The sequence below is a fragment of the Geotrypetes seraphini genome, chromosome 10 (genome assembly GCF_902459505.1).
Source record: "Geotrypetes seraphini chromosome 10, aGeoSer1.1, whole genome shotgun sequence".
NCBI lineage: Eukaryota > Metazoa > Chordata > Amphibia > Gymnophiona > Dermophiidae > Geotrypetes > Geotrypetes seraphini.
Genome location: NC_047093.1, coordinates 20,207,291 through 20,224,917, shown reverse-complemented (window position 1 = coordinate 20,224,917; position 17,627 = coordinate 20,207,291). Strand labels below are relative to the sequence as shown.

Below are 17,627 nucleotides of genomic sequence, written 5' to 3'. Positions count from 1 at the left end.
GATGAGTGTCTAGAGTGAAACCGAGTATTTTTATGTTTTTGGAAATTGGGTATTCGTGATTGTTTATTTTTATCGATGTTCTCGTAATTTTGTCATTAGGACTAGCCAGAAAGACTTTTGTTTTCTCTGCATTTAGTTTTAGTTTGAAATTAGTGGTTCATTTATCAATTTCGGTCATTATGTTTGAGAGGTTGTCTACAATTTTTTTTGTGATGTCGTTTATGGGGCAAACTCTGCTCCATCTCCATACCATCGAGGAAGTTCCCCTGGAACAGCAGAGCAGGGGGTTTTACTCCCATTTCTTCCTAGGTCCGAAGAAGACAGGCGATCTGCGACTCATTTTGGATGTCAGAGCCCTCAACAAATTTCTTGCCAGAGAGAAGTTTTGGATGCTGCATCTGGCATCATTATACCCCCTTCTAGATCACGATTGGTTATGTTCTCTAGATCTCAAAGAGGCTTACACTCGTATTCCCATTCATCCAGCCTCTCAACAGTTCCTCAAATTTCGGGTGGGAAATCTGCATTTTCAGTACAGAGTGCTACCTTTCGGCCTGGCTTCATCTCCAAGAGTGTTCACCAAATGCCTAGTTGTAGTAGCTCTGCGGAACCATGGACTCCATGTGTTCCCTTACCTGGACGACTGGCTCATCAAAGATTCAACATATCAAGGGGTTATTGTAGCAACTCTAGGGACTATATGGTTACTACAAAGTTTAGGGTTCGAAATCAACTTTCCCAAATCCCAGCTGCAGCCCTCTCTGACTTTACAGTTCATCGGAACTGTCCTGGACACTGTCCGACTCAGAGCATTCCTTCCTCAACAACGACAGGATGCTCTCATTCAGCTCTGCCACAAAATGTCTTCCTTGGCTACAATTTCAGCAAGACACATGATGGTTCGCCTAGATCATATGGCCTCGACAGTTTACGAGACTCTTTTTGCCAGACTTCACCTCAGAATTCCTCAGTGGACCATGGCATCTCAGTGGGCACAGGCTTGCGATCCACTCTCTCAACATATTACAGTAACTCCTTCGTTGACAGTCTCTCCACTGGTGGATGCTCTCTTCCAATATCTCCAGAGGTTTACTGTTTCAAATGCCCCCTCATTAGAAGGTCCTCGTGACAGATTCCTCGACCTACGCTTGGGTGCTCATCCTCGCGGTCTCCGTACTCAAAGCCATTGCTTCAGTACGGATCATCAGTGTCACATCAATCTGTTGGAACTTAGAGCAATCTTCAATGCTCTCTAAGCTTTTCAGCATCTTCTTCACGACCAGGTAGTCCTCATTCGGACAGACAACCAAGTATCCATATACTACGTCAACAAGCAGGGAGGAACAGGATCTCTCCCTCTTTGTCAGGAAGCTCAAAAGGTGTGGAACTGGGCAATCTATCACAACACATTCCTGAAAGCAGTCTACATTCAAGGAGAGAAATACTGGCGGACAAATTGAGTCGTCTTCTGCAACCTCATGAATGGACACTCAATTCCTCGCCTCTTCATCACATTTTTTTTTTCTCAGTAGGGGACTCCTCAGATAGATTCCTTTGCCTCTCCCCACAACAACAAACTGCCTCAGTTCTTTTTTTTTTTTTTTTTTTCAAATTCTTTATTCATTTTTTTCATCTTACAACAAGTACACAATATTACATCATTTAAAACTTTTACACATCACTTGAATTTCTTTCTATTGTCATCGTAAATACATAAATTTATTCTCTCCCCACCCACCCTTCCCTCAAATATTTCAATAAAAAATATCATATAAATATTGTATTCTTATTTATTGATTAACCTTTAAATAAAACTTTATACCATCCTCCTCCCCCTATGTATAAATATACTGTCAGTGGAAAATGACGTCTAATCATTATAATAATTTGCCAATGGCCCCCAGATCTTTTTAAAATTATTATAATTCCCTTTCTGCAAAGCAATTATTCTTTCCATTTTGTAAATGTGGCACAACAAATTCCACCAGAATGTATAACTAAGATTATTGTAATTTTTCCAATATGTTGCATGGCGACTCCTGTCATAATCAATAGAAGTTTGTTATTGCTTGATGAAATTTGACTTTTTGTTCTCATTGACATACCGAACTGAATAGTATCATATGATAAAGCTACATGGTTTTCTAATAAACAATTTATTTGAGACCAAATTGATTTCCAAAAGGCCATGATACAGAGACAATAAAATATTAAATGATCTAGGGTCCCTGCTTCCAGATTACAATGCCAGCATCTTAGAGCTATCTAACTTTTTTAGTCGAACTGGGGACCAAAATGCTCTAAGTAACAAAAAGAACCAAGTTTGTTTCATAGATGGCGGACACTATACATTTCATTCTCCAAGACCAAATTTGTGGCCATTGAGAAGCAGAAATATGATGCTTAATCTCAATGCTCCAAATGTCTCTAAGATCAATCTTTGGTTTTTTATTCATATATCCAGATAACAATTTATACCACTGTGCGGCCTGGTGTCCCAAGAAATCTGCCTGAAAGCATAAGAACTCCAGATTATACAGATTATACTGATTTTCCATTCAGGGAACCCCTCCTGAATAGCCTGCTTCAGTTGCAAGCATTTAAAATTTTGTGATTTATTAAGACCATATTTATGTTGGCAACTGTGAAAAATCAAGCAGTTTACCATTTGAAATAACATCATCTAAAGTCCGTATACCTGCAAATAATCCAATGCTTCCATACGATTTTAAATCCACCAATTTGAATCTTGGAGTTTATCCATAAAGATTGATTTGTTGATTTATTTATTGGGTTAGGTGTTAAATTACTGACATATCGCAATGTTTTCCATGTATCCATCAATATTCTGTTCTCTTTATATTTTCTAGGCATATTGATACTGAGAACATGAGATAAATTTAGAGGAAATAAGAGTCGCCATTCCAAATACAACCAATCCGGGGTAATTTCCATGAGTTCTGGGAGGACCCAATACATATCTTGGCGTAAAATATAGGCTTGATGATACCTATAAAAGTTTGGAAAATTTACCCCACCCTCCACAATTGGCTTTTGTAAAGATACTACAGCAATTCTAGGCATTTTACCCAGCCAAACAAATTTTGTAAGAATACCATTTAGCTTTTTATAAAAGGACCCTTGAAAAAAAACTGATATACTCATTTGATAACAAACCACAGGCAATATCATCATTTCAATAGTTTGGATTCTCCCCCACCAAGAAAGATGTAAAGGATTCCATTCCTCACACATATCTGTTACTTTTTTAATAAAAATTTTTCATGTGTCTTCCAGTGTATTTTTTATCCTAATACCTAAATATTTTAATCCATCTTCCTTCCATACAAATGAGAAAGAATCAAATAATCCTTTAGTACAATGCACATTAAGTGGAAGAATTTCTGACTTACTCCAATTTATTTTATAACCTGAAAATTTTTCAAATGTATCTATCAACTCTAGCAAGAATGGAATGGTAGTTTCTGGATTTCTCAAATAAAGCAGTATATCATCTGCATACGCTGAAACTTTATATTCCCAATCTGCCTCGGTTCTGCACCAGGATATATTCTTCTCATTGCCTCGAGGCAGATAACATAAGAATTGCTGCTGTTGGGTCAGACCAGTGGTCCATCATGCCCAGCAGTCCGCTCACACGGTGGCCCTTGGTCAAAGATGGTTTCCTTCTGGAATGGACAAATCAGTTTCTCTATGCATTCCTTCCATTTCCTCTGATTCTCAAGACTCTTGTCAAACTCAAATAGGAACATGCCATCATGATTCTGATAGCTCCTCGGTGGCCCAGACAACCCTGGTACTCCCTTCTACTTCAACTCAGCACCAGGGAGCCTCTACTTCTACTAGTATTTCCCTCTCTGCTTACACAGAGTCAGGGGTCTCTGCTTCATCCCAACCTGCAGTCTCTACACCTGACAGCTTGGTATCTCTCAACCTAACAGCCACTCTACAGTTTTCTCAATCTGTATAGGACATTTTAGAGGCTTCTAGGAAGCCTACCACTTGACAATGCTACAATCATAAATGGACTAGATTTTCTGCTTGGTGCACCATTCATCACAAGGAGCCTCAATCTACCTATTTGTCTTCAGTTTTGGATTATCTGTTTCATTTATCTCAATCAGGCCTCAAATCCACATCCATTCGAGTCCACCTCAGTGCAATTGCTGCTTTTCATCAGCCTAATGAAGGGAAACCCCTCTTTACTCATCCTGCGGTTTCCAGATTTATGAAAGGTCTTTTCAATGTCAAACCTCCTCCAGTGGTTTGGGATCTCATTGTTGTTCTTGCTCAATTGATGAAGCCTCCTTTTGAACCAATGGATTCGGCTCATCTTAAATATCTCACTTGGAAAGTGTTTTTTCTCATTGTTCTTACGTCTGCTCGCAGGGTCAGCGAGTTACAAGCTTTAGTAGCGGGCCCATCTTTCACAGTATTCCATCATGACAAGATGGTCCTCCGTACTCATCCTAAACTCTTACCTAAAGTGGTTTCAGAATTTCATCGCAGCCAATCAGTTGTACTTCCAGTGTTTTTTCCAAAGCCTCATTCTCATCCTGGAGAAACAACTCTTCATACTCTGGACTGTAAGCATGCTTTGGTTTTTTATTTGCAACACACTCAACCACATAAATCTGCTCCTCAACTTTTTGTCTCCTTCGATCCAAATAAGTTGGGACATCCGATTTCCAAGAGCACCATCTCCAACTGGTTAGCAGCTTGCATCTCTTTCTGCTATGCTCAGGCTGGACTGCATCTACAGAGTCGAGTCACAGCCCACAAAGTCAGAGCCATGGCGGCATCAGTAGTTTTCCTTAGATCTACTCCTATTGAGGAAATCTGCAAAGCTGCCACTTGGTCCTCGGTTCATACATTCACCTCTCATTGTTTGGATACTTTTTCCAGACAGGATGACCATTTCGGCCAAGCAGTGTTACAAAATTTATTCTCCTGAATTGCCACCTCTCCATCCCATACTAGTTAGCTTGGAGGTCACCCACATGTTGAGAATAGGCTGCCTGCTTGTCCTGGGATAAAGCACAGTTACTTACTGTAACAGGTGTTATCCAGGGACAGCAGGCAGCTATTCTCACAACCCATCCACCTCCCCGGGTTGGCTTCTCTGCTAGCTATCTGAACTGAGGAGATGCATGCCCTTGTATGGGCGGGAATGCACTTGCGTATGCGCAGTGCGGCAGTCGCGAACTTTCTAAGTTCTGCAAGCAAATCAGTTTGCAAAGCTATCTGCATTGGGGCTCCATGGATGACGTCACCCACATGTTGAGAATAGCTGCCTGCTGTCCCTGGATAACACCTGTTACGATAAGTAACTGTGCTTTATGGTTACATGTTAAAATAAATTACCAATCAGCAGTTCTGAGCAGATAACCATATTTGGGCAATGGGATTGTCCTCCTTCCTGTAGATTAGTGTGTAGAGTGAGCTGTTAAGCAATCAGGGGAAGGTTCAGTTTTAAATTCTGATCATCTTTTTTCAATTTTTAACCAGTGGTGTAACAGTCTTATCTTTCTTATTCTAGTATCATCCAAAAGGTGCTAGAATAGATGTTTCCATCAATGAGTGCTATGATGGCTCCTATGCAGGAAACCCTCAGGATATTCACCGGCAGCCAGGATTTGCCTTCAGTCGCAATGGACCAGTCAAGAGAACTCCTATCACGCACATCCTTGTATGCAGGTAACTCAGTGGGTACTATAAGTGCAAAAGCTTGCACTGCATACAGACTTTTTTCACACTTAAGCCACACCATTCTGATCAGCAGTAGAATGTTGTTTCTTTAACAATTATCATGTTGTTTCCTTAACAGTCATCAGCTACTTATCTCTGAATATATCGGACTTATAGTTGTAAAGCCATAAATCTGTATTATATTCTGAGAGAAAATCCTAACACACAAATGCCTAGCTGATTGCACTGACATGAGTTAAATGTACAGAAATTCCAGAAAAAAAATCCAGGAAGCTGATTATTCTTCTGTTAGAACAGTAATTCAGCTTAACTGGGAAGCATTAAAATATTTAATATTTGGAGTGGTTAGACTGCTTTTTTCTGTACAGGCTAGTTTTCTTTTAGAAAATGTAGTCATTTTTTTAAAGATACACAAGATCGGTGCTTATTTTAGTGTGATGCAAAAAAGAACTGATGGCAGTTCTTAAAAGATCTACTTGGGACTTATGAAAGTGTGTTGCAAAATATTAACCAGCAGTCCAAAGATAAGAATTTAGCCAGGTGCTTCAAAATTAAAATTACGTAGTTCATAGATTTCACGTTTAAAATTTGAAAGTAGTGTTCACAGAACATGGTTGAGTTAGTTTGGTAAGCATGCTTACTTAGTTGACTTTTACACAACACTTAAGGTGATCTCTAATCACTGGTTTAGTACCCAGTCTCAGTCTGATGGCTTGGAAATTGAACGGGAAATCCTGAAAACTCTTCCCATTTCTCAGTTATTTATGTCAGTCCTCCTTGCTGCTAGATGACCTTCAACCAGGAAATCTTATCAATCTAAATGGACACATTTTTACCACTTGGCATCTTCCCAACACCAAGACCCTTTTTCGTGTCCACTCCAGTATATACTGTCTTACCTCCTCTACTTTTCAGATTCAGGACTAAGAACAAATTTGGTAGGTTTTCATCTTTCAGCAATATCTTGCCTGTCACACCCTAATAGATGGCAAACCAATCTCTCAGCAACATCTAGTAGCATGCTTCTTTAGAGGCCTCTCAACAAGCTCCGTCCTCCATTTCTAAGACCCAGCCCCATCATGGTATCTGAACATCATCTTTCAACCAGCTTATGAAAGAGCTTTTTAAAACTGTAGGCAAGGGCCTCTCTTTCCTTTCATGGAAGATGGCTTTTCTTATAGCCATCACCTCAGCACAAAGAATCGGTGAGCTTGAGGCATTGGTAACATATAATCCTTAACACACAATTCTTCCAAAATCGTGTACAACTACAGAGCCACCCAAAGTTCCTGGCCAAGGTGAGTTCAGATTTCCACCTTAACCAGAGCATAATTCTACCATCTTTTTCTCGCCTTCCCGTGTCACTATAGCAAAGCAACACCTTCATACTCCTGATTGCAAAAGACCACTACTTTTTTTTATCTTAAAGTTACACAACCATTATGTCAAACTAAACAACTCTTCATCACTTACATTCCAGTTAACTAAGGCAAACTGGCTTAAAAACGTGCCATTTCCACATGGATTTCTCGCTGCATTGACTTCTGCTACAAAAGAGCAAATCAGCCCAGTCCAGGCAAGATAAGATCACATAAATTACGTGCAACAGCTTCTTCAGTAGCAAATTTCAGATCAGTTCCCATACAAGATATCTGCAAAGCTGCAACCTGGGCTTCAGTTCACACCTTTGCAAAGCATTACTGCTTAGACCAAAGTATAGCGCAGGACATTCGATTTGGTCAATCTATCCTCAGAAATATTTCTGATCCATAATTGCTTCCTCCACCCATTTTTTTTTACTTTGTGCCTCCATCTCTCCTACTTGTCTCCAGAGAAAGTGAAGTTGCTTTCCTGTAATGTGGGTTCTCCATAGACAGCAGGAGAATGCAGCCCCACTTATCCTTCACCTCTATGTATTTCTTTGTGTTGTAGATCTGCAACTAGGGACAAAACTGACCAACAGGAGGGAGGAACCTTAGGTGGAAGACCATGCACATTTTCAATAAGCTAAAAGCTTACTATAGCTAGGGGAGAGCAGTGACACATAGGATCAGTCTAGGACTTCACCATCAAGTGTGGCTGCATTCCCCTGCAGTCTATGGAGAACCCACGTTACAGGTAAGCAACTTCACTTTCCAGATGTTGCCTTGTTCTTCCATTTCCATAGAATTATTTCATGTTTTACTTACCTGGGGGCTTTGTTCACCCATCTGCACTGATTATAATTTAAAGCCAAACTCTCCAAAAATAAGGAGCTAATTAGCAATTGCTTGTGTTTAAAATATAATCAATGAAAATACTCCACAAGTTGAAGAAAAAATTATATATCAAGTGCACAAAATGCTGTATAAAACCAGTAAGTATTTATAAATTTAATTTAAGTGAAGTGCTCAGTCAGCAACCGATCTGTGCAATAAATACTATTAAAAGTACAAGTGCCGGTTGTAAGCAGGGACCATCATAGCACTACCGGTCCCTTAACCTTCCATACGTAAATATTTATAATAAAAAAAGAAAATAGAAAAATCACTTATCTTTGAATAAATATGAGGAAGGTAGCACAATATTGGATCCAGCAATTGTATGAAATCTCAATCTCTGTTAGAAACCCCTGTGTTTGAAACTCCCATAGCCTCCCTTCGACTCGAGTTTCACGTTAGTGTCGTCAGGAAGGGGGCACTGTGAACATAAAAAGGTTAAACTTAAAACTAAACAGAAAATAAATCAAAAAGTAAACTTTAAACACTACGGTTCAAAGCTATTTTCTATTTTCTTTTTTTTATTATAAATGTTTACGTATGGAAGGTTAAGGGACTGATAGTGCTATGATGGTCCCTGCTTACAACTGGCGCTTGTACTTTTAATAGTACTTATTGCATAGATCGGTTGGTGACTGAGCACTTCACTTATATTTATTAATGCTTACTGTTTTTGGGGGCGTGGCTTGGACGCACATGAAACGGGTCGGGTAGTGTGTGAGCTCCGTATCAGCAGATTTTGAAAGTAAAATAAGTTGCTCTAAAATAGATTAATTTTTAGTGTAATACTTGAAATTTAAATTGAAAAATCAATAAAAGATTTAAGCATAGATTAATTTTTAGCTTAAACTGAAGATAAAGGCTGGTAATGGCTTCAGGGAAGCAAAATAAGAATGAGGTGGCGTTTGCAACATCTGGAAGCATCAAAAGAGCAAAGCCTGAGCCGGAGTCAACATCAAAACATGGCGACAGCGAAGTTATGAGAGAATTAAAAAAGATAAAGGAGATTGTGTTGAGCACTGCCAAAAAAGTAAACGATCTTACAGATGAAGTTTCCACACTGAACAAGAGAATGGAACTGATAGAAATTAAGTCAAATAATATGGAAAAAAGATTGGATGAAGTAGAAACAGAATTACTCCAAAATAAAATGGATCGGAGGAGAATTGAAATACTCGCTGGAGGATTGTTTAAACCGAGAGAGGAGGAGCAATTTAAGACTCTCACGGCTACTGGAAGGGGTGGAGAAAGGAAATGCGATCTCCTTCCTAGAGAATATATTACCTAAAATACTGCCTTTAAAATCAAAGTTGCCTCTAGAAATCGAGAGGGCACACAGGGTTCCTGTAAGGAGATCGGATAAGCAAATGGGTCCTCAGCCATTAATTTTTAAGCTACTGAAACTTCAGCAGGTTATGGAGATTTTTCAGCTAGCAAAGCAAAATAAGAATTTGAAGTATCAGGATGCTCGTATTCATTTAGTGTCAGACTTTGCCAGAAACACGGCAAGCAAAAGAAAAAGATTTTTGGATCTTAGACCCTAGTTGAGAGCGATAGGGGTTAAATATGGGTTATTATACCCTGCACTTATGAAGATAACTTTTGACAATAAAACTATCACCTTTGATGATCCAGAAAAATTACAAAGTTTTATACAGCAGCAGGAACAGCCAATGTCCACATAAATCCTTTCAATGGATGTTTCAAGTTTATTAGGATTTTATATACTGCCTATCAAGGTTATTTAAGTGGTTTTTACAATCAGGTACTCAAGCATTTTCCCTATTTGTCCTGGTGGGCTCACACTCTATCTAACGTATCTGGGGCTATGAAGTACTGAGTGACGTGCCCAGGGTCATAAGGAGCAGCGCGGGGTTTGAACCCACAACCCGAGGGTGCTGAGGCTGTAGATCCAACCACTGCGCTACACACTCCTCCATGTTGAGAAAGGAGGGGAAAAATGGATTTTAATTTGCTGCTGTATATGTATTTGTTTGGAATCTTTTTATAGAAAGATAAAGTATATTAATTAAAATTGAAGTAATGTCTTCAAAGTGCCTAAAGGAAAACGGAAAAGAATGTTTACATAGTTAATTTGAATTGTATGCTTTAACGGTTCCTGCAAGGAATTCATGCTACTAGAAATAAACATTCTAATCCGGACAATGCAGCACTACTGCTGTTGTTACAGAATTTTGTGCCTGCCACTTCACTAGGAAGCATACTGATAATTTTGCCTCTTTGTCTAATAATTTCTACATTTGCTATACAGTTCCTGCAGTGCAGATATTAAAATGGATTAGATGTCACTTCTTTGATATATTGGCAAAGACAGTTGAAGAAGTTGTCATCCCATTATATTGTTTAGAGATCTAAACTTTATGCCAATTTGTATACTTCATCCGGAACGGAGCACTGTGTTGTCCTGGGAAAATATAATTTAAGATTGCTTCTACTTGGAAACGGAGGCTCCCTGGTGTGGTTCTTACATCAAGGAAGCCTTCAAAAATCAGAAACTATTGTATGGGAAATGTTACTGATAGGGTGAGGAGCGCAAAAGATTAATAGTTGTTACTGTGACAAAGTAAAGTGAAGCATGGAATGCTTTAAGACTTTAGTTGATGTTTGTGGTGATGTAAACATGAAAATGGCAGATGGGAAAGACAGTCAAAGGTGTCCGTTTTCTGAGATTTGAATTTTGTTGATTTTCGGAAGAATGACTGCTGACTGAAAATGACATCATTGTGTTTGTAATCTAAGCATACACAGAACAGATTTCAATTTGGATTCTTTTTAAAATATATTGATGACACTTTGAATGAAATGGGTTTGTGGGTCAGTTGATTTATTTTAATTAATAGATGCGGGACAATGGAAGCAGAGGCAGTGACATGCTATGAAGTTTGTCTTCCTGGTAGAGTGATTATAGCACTAAGTACTATTTTTAGGAGATATTCTCTCGGTAAATGATATTGTTGGAAAATAATGCTGTGGATCCTCTGCATATAGAAATTTTATAATATTTAAATGAAATCTTGAGAGAAGTTATTATAAGGGTGGCTAGTTATTATACATTCATTTATTTATGTTTCAGGTTTAAGAGGAAATATTTGTAATTTTCATTGATTGATTTTAATTATGCTTATTTTTTTATAAGCTCCTCATTACTTTCTTAATAATAGAATAAATTTATTTATTAGAAGTATTTATTAGAAGTTTTAAATCATAATACTTTGAGTATGAGGATGAATATTATGATTTGGTTATATGAGATTTCTATAAAATTAAATAAGAATGAGTAGTTAATTATAAAAGCTATTAATTGGATGGTTTAGGATTCTAACTGATTTAACTATTCTAATATAGAATAAGTAGGATATTAATTTAAATGTTTATTCATGTTTTATATTGACTCATTGTTTAGTCAGATATTTGAGGAATTTTAAAAAAAGGATAATATAGAGGATGAAATCTTATAAAAGTTTTTAATGATTTAATATATTAGAAAATGACAACATATTGAGTTAATTAATAAGATGTATAATAAGAGTAAATAACTTGATAAAAAGTGTTTCGAGGAAATTGGAAATGAGATTAATATTTTTAGTTTGGTATTATAAAATATTTCATAGTAATGGTTTGAAATGATACTAAGATAAAATAAGCATAATATTAAAATATATTATTTGTAAGTATGAGTATTAAAATATAATTTATTTTTTCTTATATTTTGATTGATAATATTAGCTTAAATTTGTATAAGATACATAAGGGTTCGGTAAACAGATAATGATGGTATAAAGTATGAACTTGATTAAGTTAAGAGATGATTTATCATAATTTATCATAAATGTATTTATGTGACTTATTTTTAAGATAAGATTTAAAGATAATCTGTCTGGAGTTTTTCATTACCTGGTCTAAAATGTGTGTCACCAAGTTTTCACTGTTAATAAGGAATTGGGGAGGGATGGGGGGAATAGGGAAGGGAAAAATATATTTGCAAAGTTTTAAATTATTGGAAATGGTGTCTGTTCATTTTAAATAATTAATTTTGATTATTTTCATTGGAATGTATATTTAGAAATTAGAATTGATAATGGAGTATAAAATTTTCTCATTAAATGTTAATGGCCTTAACCATCAAATAAAAAGAAAGAAAATGCTTGCCTTTTTGAAACAACAAAATGCTGATATATATTATATACAGGAGACACATCTATCAGCGATAGAGTCAAAAAAGCTGGAAGGGGGTTGGGTGAAACAATGTTTTTTCGCCCTGGCATCTGGGAAAAAAGCAGGGGTTGCTATATTAATAAATAAGAAATGCACAGCTAATTTTCAAATGATTAATTTTGATCCTTTGGGTAGATGATTATATGTGAAAATGAGCATGGGAAATACTGCCCCGGCATTGTTTAATGTGTATGCCCCTAACTCGAATCAATCTTAATTTTTTTAAACACTACAGTTGATTCTCCCACTGGCCATTTCTAGCTTAGTGGTGGCTGGAGATTTCAATGCTGTTATGGATCCAATAATGGATTAAAAACCAAGTAGAATTATGAAATCAATAGGATTAGATAATTTGGTAAAATCTTGTGATTTGAAAGATATTTGGTGGATACTTCATTTTAATGAACAGGAATTTTCTTTTTGTTCACAAGTCCATAAATCCTTTTCAAGAATAGATTATATTTTTGTCTCAAATCAAATTGTACAACAGGTAACACAAGCTACCATAGATCTAATTATTTTCTCTGATCATGGTGCTGTGTGGATTGAATTTAAGTTTGATGAAAGAGATAATACTAGATCTGTATGGTGATTTGATAATACATTGATTGCGGATTCAAATTTCCTTGAAGAATTTAAGTTAAAAATGATTGAATTCTTTCAATTTAATATGTCAGAAGAAATTACCAAAGAAATTCTATGGGATGCATTTAAGGCTACCATGAGAGGTAATATTATTTCATATTCGGCATATATTAGAAAACAACTTTTGTGTTTTAAATTTTTATTGATTTTTTCTTCATATAACAACAAGTGTGTCATAAAGATTCATACAATTATCTTAAGTATACACTTGATATATCTATAACATATTGTACATACAATATATCTTATATAATCCTTACTATAATTAGACATCATATAAAAATTTTTAATAATGTTATCAACTATTATTCAATTATGAATCCCTTTCCCTCCCCTTTAGAATTTTTGAATTTGATTGATGGGCCGAAAATTCCTGAGCATATAAAAAAAAGTTTAGAAGAGCCTTTATCATTAAAAGAATTTGAAACAGCATTAAAGTCTCTTAGAGTTGGATCTGCTCCAGGTGGTGATGGTTTCACGGTAGAATTTTATAAATCATTTTAAATTACCTTATTACCTCATTTATTAAATTTATATCAGTCTCAACTAACTAAAGGTTGCATTATGGGTACTATGGCAGAATCATTAACAATAGTTTTGCCAAAGCCAAATAAAGATCCCACTTTGCTTTCAAACTACAGGCCTATCTCGTTAATTAATGTAGATGGAAAACGTTTAGCTAAGACACTGGCTTTACGCTTAGCTAAGGCTCTCCCTTATATTATTGATATGCACCAAACAGGATTTGTTGCTAAGAGACATTCTTCAAATAATACCAGATTGGCTTTTCATATGTTAAATTTAACAAAAGCCATGAATGATCCAGCTTTTTCTGTGTCTTTGGATGCAGAGAAAGCCTTTGATTGGGTTGAATGGATTTTTATGTATCAAGCATTAGAGTGGTTTGACATAGGTTCGGGATTTATACAAATGATTCAGACGTTGTATAGCTGTTCTGCTGCAAGATTGTATATTAATAATTTATCTGAGAGGTTTAACTTGCAGAGGTGTGTTAGACAAGGTTGTCCATTATCTCCTTTGCTTTTTGATATTGTATTAGAACCCTTGTTATTAGCCATTCAACGAGCAAAGGGGATACAGGGTATTCCTCGTATAGATTGGGAATAAAAAGTCTCTGCATATGCAGATGATATACTGCTTTATTTGAGAAATCTGGAAACTACCATTCCATGCTTGCTGGAGTTGATAGAGAAATTTGGAAAATTTCAGGTTATAAGATAAATTGAAGCAAATCAGAAATTCTTCCACTTAATGTACATTGTACTAAGGGTTTGTTTGATTCATTTTCATTTGTGTGGAAGGAAGATGGATTAAAATATTTAGGTATTAGGATAAAAAATACAGGGGAAGACACAGTGAAAGAGAATGAAAATTTTTTATTAAAGAAAAGTAACAGAAATGTGTGAGCAATGGAATCCTTTATATCTTTCTTGAGGGGGGGGGGGGAGTCCAAACTATTAAAATGATGATATTGCCTGTGGTTTGTTATCAAATGAGTTTGATACCAGTTTTCTTTCATGGGTCCTTTTATAAAAAATTGAATAGTATTCTTACAAAATTTGTTTGGCTGGGTAAAATGTCTAGAATTGCTTAAGTATCTTTACAAAAACCAATTGCGAAGGGTGGGGTAAATTTTCCCAACTTTTATAAGTATCATGAAGTCTACATTTTACGCCAGGGTATGTATTGTGTCCTCCCAAAGCTCATGGAAAATACCCCAGATTGGTTGTATTTGGAATGGCGACTCATGTTTCCTTTACATTTATCTCATGTTCTCAATATCAAGATGCCTAGGAAATATAAAGAGAACAGAATATTAATGGATACATGGAAAACATTGCGTTATGTCAGTAATTTAACACCTAACCCAATACACAAATCAACAAATCAATCTTTATGGGTAAACTCCAAGATTCAAATTGGCGGATTTAAAATCATATGGAAGCATTGGATTATTGCTGGTATATGGATTTTAGATGATGTTATTTCAAATGGTAAACTGCTTGATTTTTCACAGTTGCAACATAAATTTGGTCTTAATAAATCACAAAGCTTTAAATGGTTGCAACTGAAGCAGGCTATTCAGGAGGGGTTCCCTGAATGGAAAAATCTCAATAATCAGTATAGTTTGGAGTTCTTATGCTTTCAGGCAGACTTCTTGGGTCACCAGGCCACACAGTGGTATAAATTGATATCTGGATATATGAATAAAAAACCAAAGACGGTCTTAGAGACATTCGGAGCATCAAATTTCTGCGTCTCAATGGCCACGAATTTGGTCTTGGAGAATGAGATGTACAATGTCCGCATCTATGAGACAAACTTGGTTCTTTTTGTTACATACAGCATTTTGGACCCCAGTTCGATTACAAAAGTTAGATAGCTCTAAGTCTAATAGATGCTGGCATTGTAATCTGGAAGCAGGGTTCTGGATCATTTAATATTCCACTGTCCCTGTATGGCCTTTTGGAAATCAATTTGGTCTCAAATTAATTGTTTACTAGAAAACCATGTAGCATTATCATATGATACAATTCTGTTCGGTACGTCAATGAGAACAAAAGTCAAATTTCATCAAACAATAATAAACTTTTATTGATTATGACAGGAGTCGCCATACAACATATCACCAGGATTTGGAGGAATTATAGCAGACTTAACTATACTTTCTGGTGGAATTAATTGTGCCATATTTACAAAATGGAAAGAACAATTGCCATACAAAAAGGAAATTATAATAATTTTAAAAAGATTTAGGGACCATTGACAACTTATTGCAATGATTAGACGCCATTTTCCACTGAAAGTACATTTATAATATGGGGAAGGAGGGGTGGCATAAAGTTCTACTTAAGGTTTCATCATTAGATAAGAATGTAATATTTATACGAAATTTATGATTAAAATATTTGTAGGAAGAGTGGGTGGGGAGGGAATAAATTTATGTATTTAAGATAATAGTAGAAAGAAATTCAAGTAATGTATATAAATTTAAATGATGTAATATTGTGCACTTGATGTAAGATGAAAAATGAATAAAGACTTTGGAAAGAAAAAAAAATACTTACTGGTTTTATACAGCATTTTGTGCACTTGATATACAATTTTTTCTTCAACTTGTGGAGTATTTTCATTGATTATAATTTAAAGCCACCTTCAGTGGGTTAGATAGTCTGCAGAAGATACTTAGGACCAGATTATGTAATTGGTGCCTGTTACATGTCGGGCACCCATTACAGAATCGTGCCTAACTTAAAACATAGGCACCTGTAATGTACGCCAGGGTTTTAAAGGCCTACATTTTAGGCACCTAAGTCCTTTAGAGCAGTGTTTCCCAACCCTGTCCTGGAGGACCACCAGGCCAATCAGGTTTTTAGGCTAGTCATAATGAATATGCATGAGAGAGATTTGCTTATAATGGAAGTGACAGGCATGCAAATATGCTCCTTGCATATTCATTAGGGCTATCCTGAAAACCCGATTGTCCTGGTGGTCCTTCAGGACAGGGTTGGGAACCATTGTTATAGAGCATGGCTGCCCAAGTCCGGTACTCGAGATCTACTGGCAGGCCAGGTTTTCAGGATATCCACAATGAATATGCATGAGAGAGATTTGCCTGCACTGCCTTCTTGGTATGCAAATCTCTCTCTCATGCATATTCATTGTGGATATCCTGATAACCTGGCCTGCCAGTAGATCTCGAGGACCGGACTTGGGCAGCCCTGCTTTAGAGAATCATGCTTAGCGGCGCCTGTCTTTCCCCCACCCCTAAACACACCTACTTTGGTGTTAGGCGCTGATATGGGCCTATCTCCCAATTAAATTTTATTTTTCAGTTATGAGCTTGTTGAAGCTCATTATTGAAGCCATTTTACTAATTAAGTTAGGCACCTCTTATAGAATTTCCCCCTCAGTCCCTTCTTTAGTAGATACACGTCCCAAGTTCCAGGAAGCCAGAGACACCATCTGCGCAGCCATTTATTCATCTCTGGGAGGTGAGTTTCTCTGTTTTGGTCTTTGTCGTCAACAAATAGGATTGATAAGAACACCACTTGCATACCTATCTGCCAGAGCAATTATATTACATTACATTAGTGATTTCTATTCTGCCTTTACCTTGCGGTTCAAGGCAGATTACATAAGAATTGTTAAGATGTTAAGAAGTACTTAGGGAATAGTTTGAATATTTTCTGGTTTGCTAAGGAGTAGTTGATATCTTCAAGCAGTATCATTCATGCAAATTACATTACATTAAATTAGGGATTTCTATTCCGTCATTACCTTGCTGTTCAAGGAGGATTACAAAAGAGTTAAAGATGGATGAACAGCGTTGTATTACATTGTTTTGTTTATAAATGTAAATGAATGTTTGCATTTTTTCAATAGGGGTTTTTTTTTTGGTATCTAAACTAAAAGGAAACTGTTTAATAAATATTTACATGCCGGGTATTTTCTTTTGCATGTTCTATTAGGCCAAAGCGCACAAAAGCCAGCATGTCGGAATTTTTGGAGTCTGAAGATGGAGAAGTAGAACAGCAGAGGACATACAGTAGTGGTCACAATCGATTGTATTTTCATAGTGACACCTGTCTACCGCTCAGGCCACAGGAGATGGAAGTAGACAGTGAAGATGAAAAGGATCCTGAGTGGTTAAGAGAGAAAACCATTACTGTAACTATTAAGCTCCAAAAATTATATTTGAGTTCCTAAATCTTTGATTTATATAACCTGGCAAGC

General features: G+C 36.5%; 1 protein-coding gene across 2 annotated transcripts in view; it reads left to right on the top strand.

The window, feature by feature from the left end:
* The window catches only part of SUZ12 (SUZ12 polycomb repressive complex 2 subunit), a 214,702-nt gene that overhangs the window by 179,165 nt on the left and 17,910 nt on the right, over positions 1–17,627 (top strand). For both annotated transcript variants that reach the window (XM_033960806.1, XM_033960807.1), the window contains 2 exons: positions 5,561–5,718; positions 17,363–17,561. In XM_033960806.1, the coding sequence (XP_033816697.1) occupies positions 5,561–5,718; positions 17,363–17,561 (357 nt within the window). The remainder of the gene's footprint in view (positions 1–5,560; positions 5,719–17,362; positions 17,562–17,627) is intronic.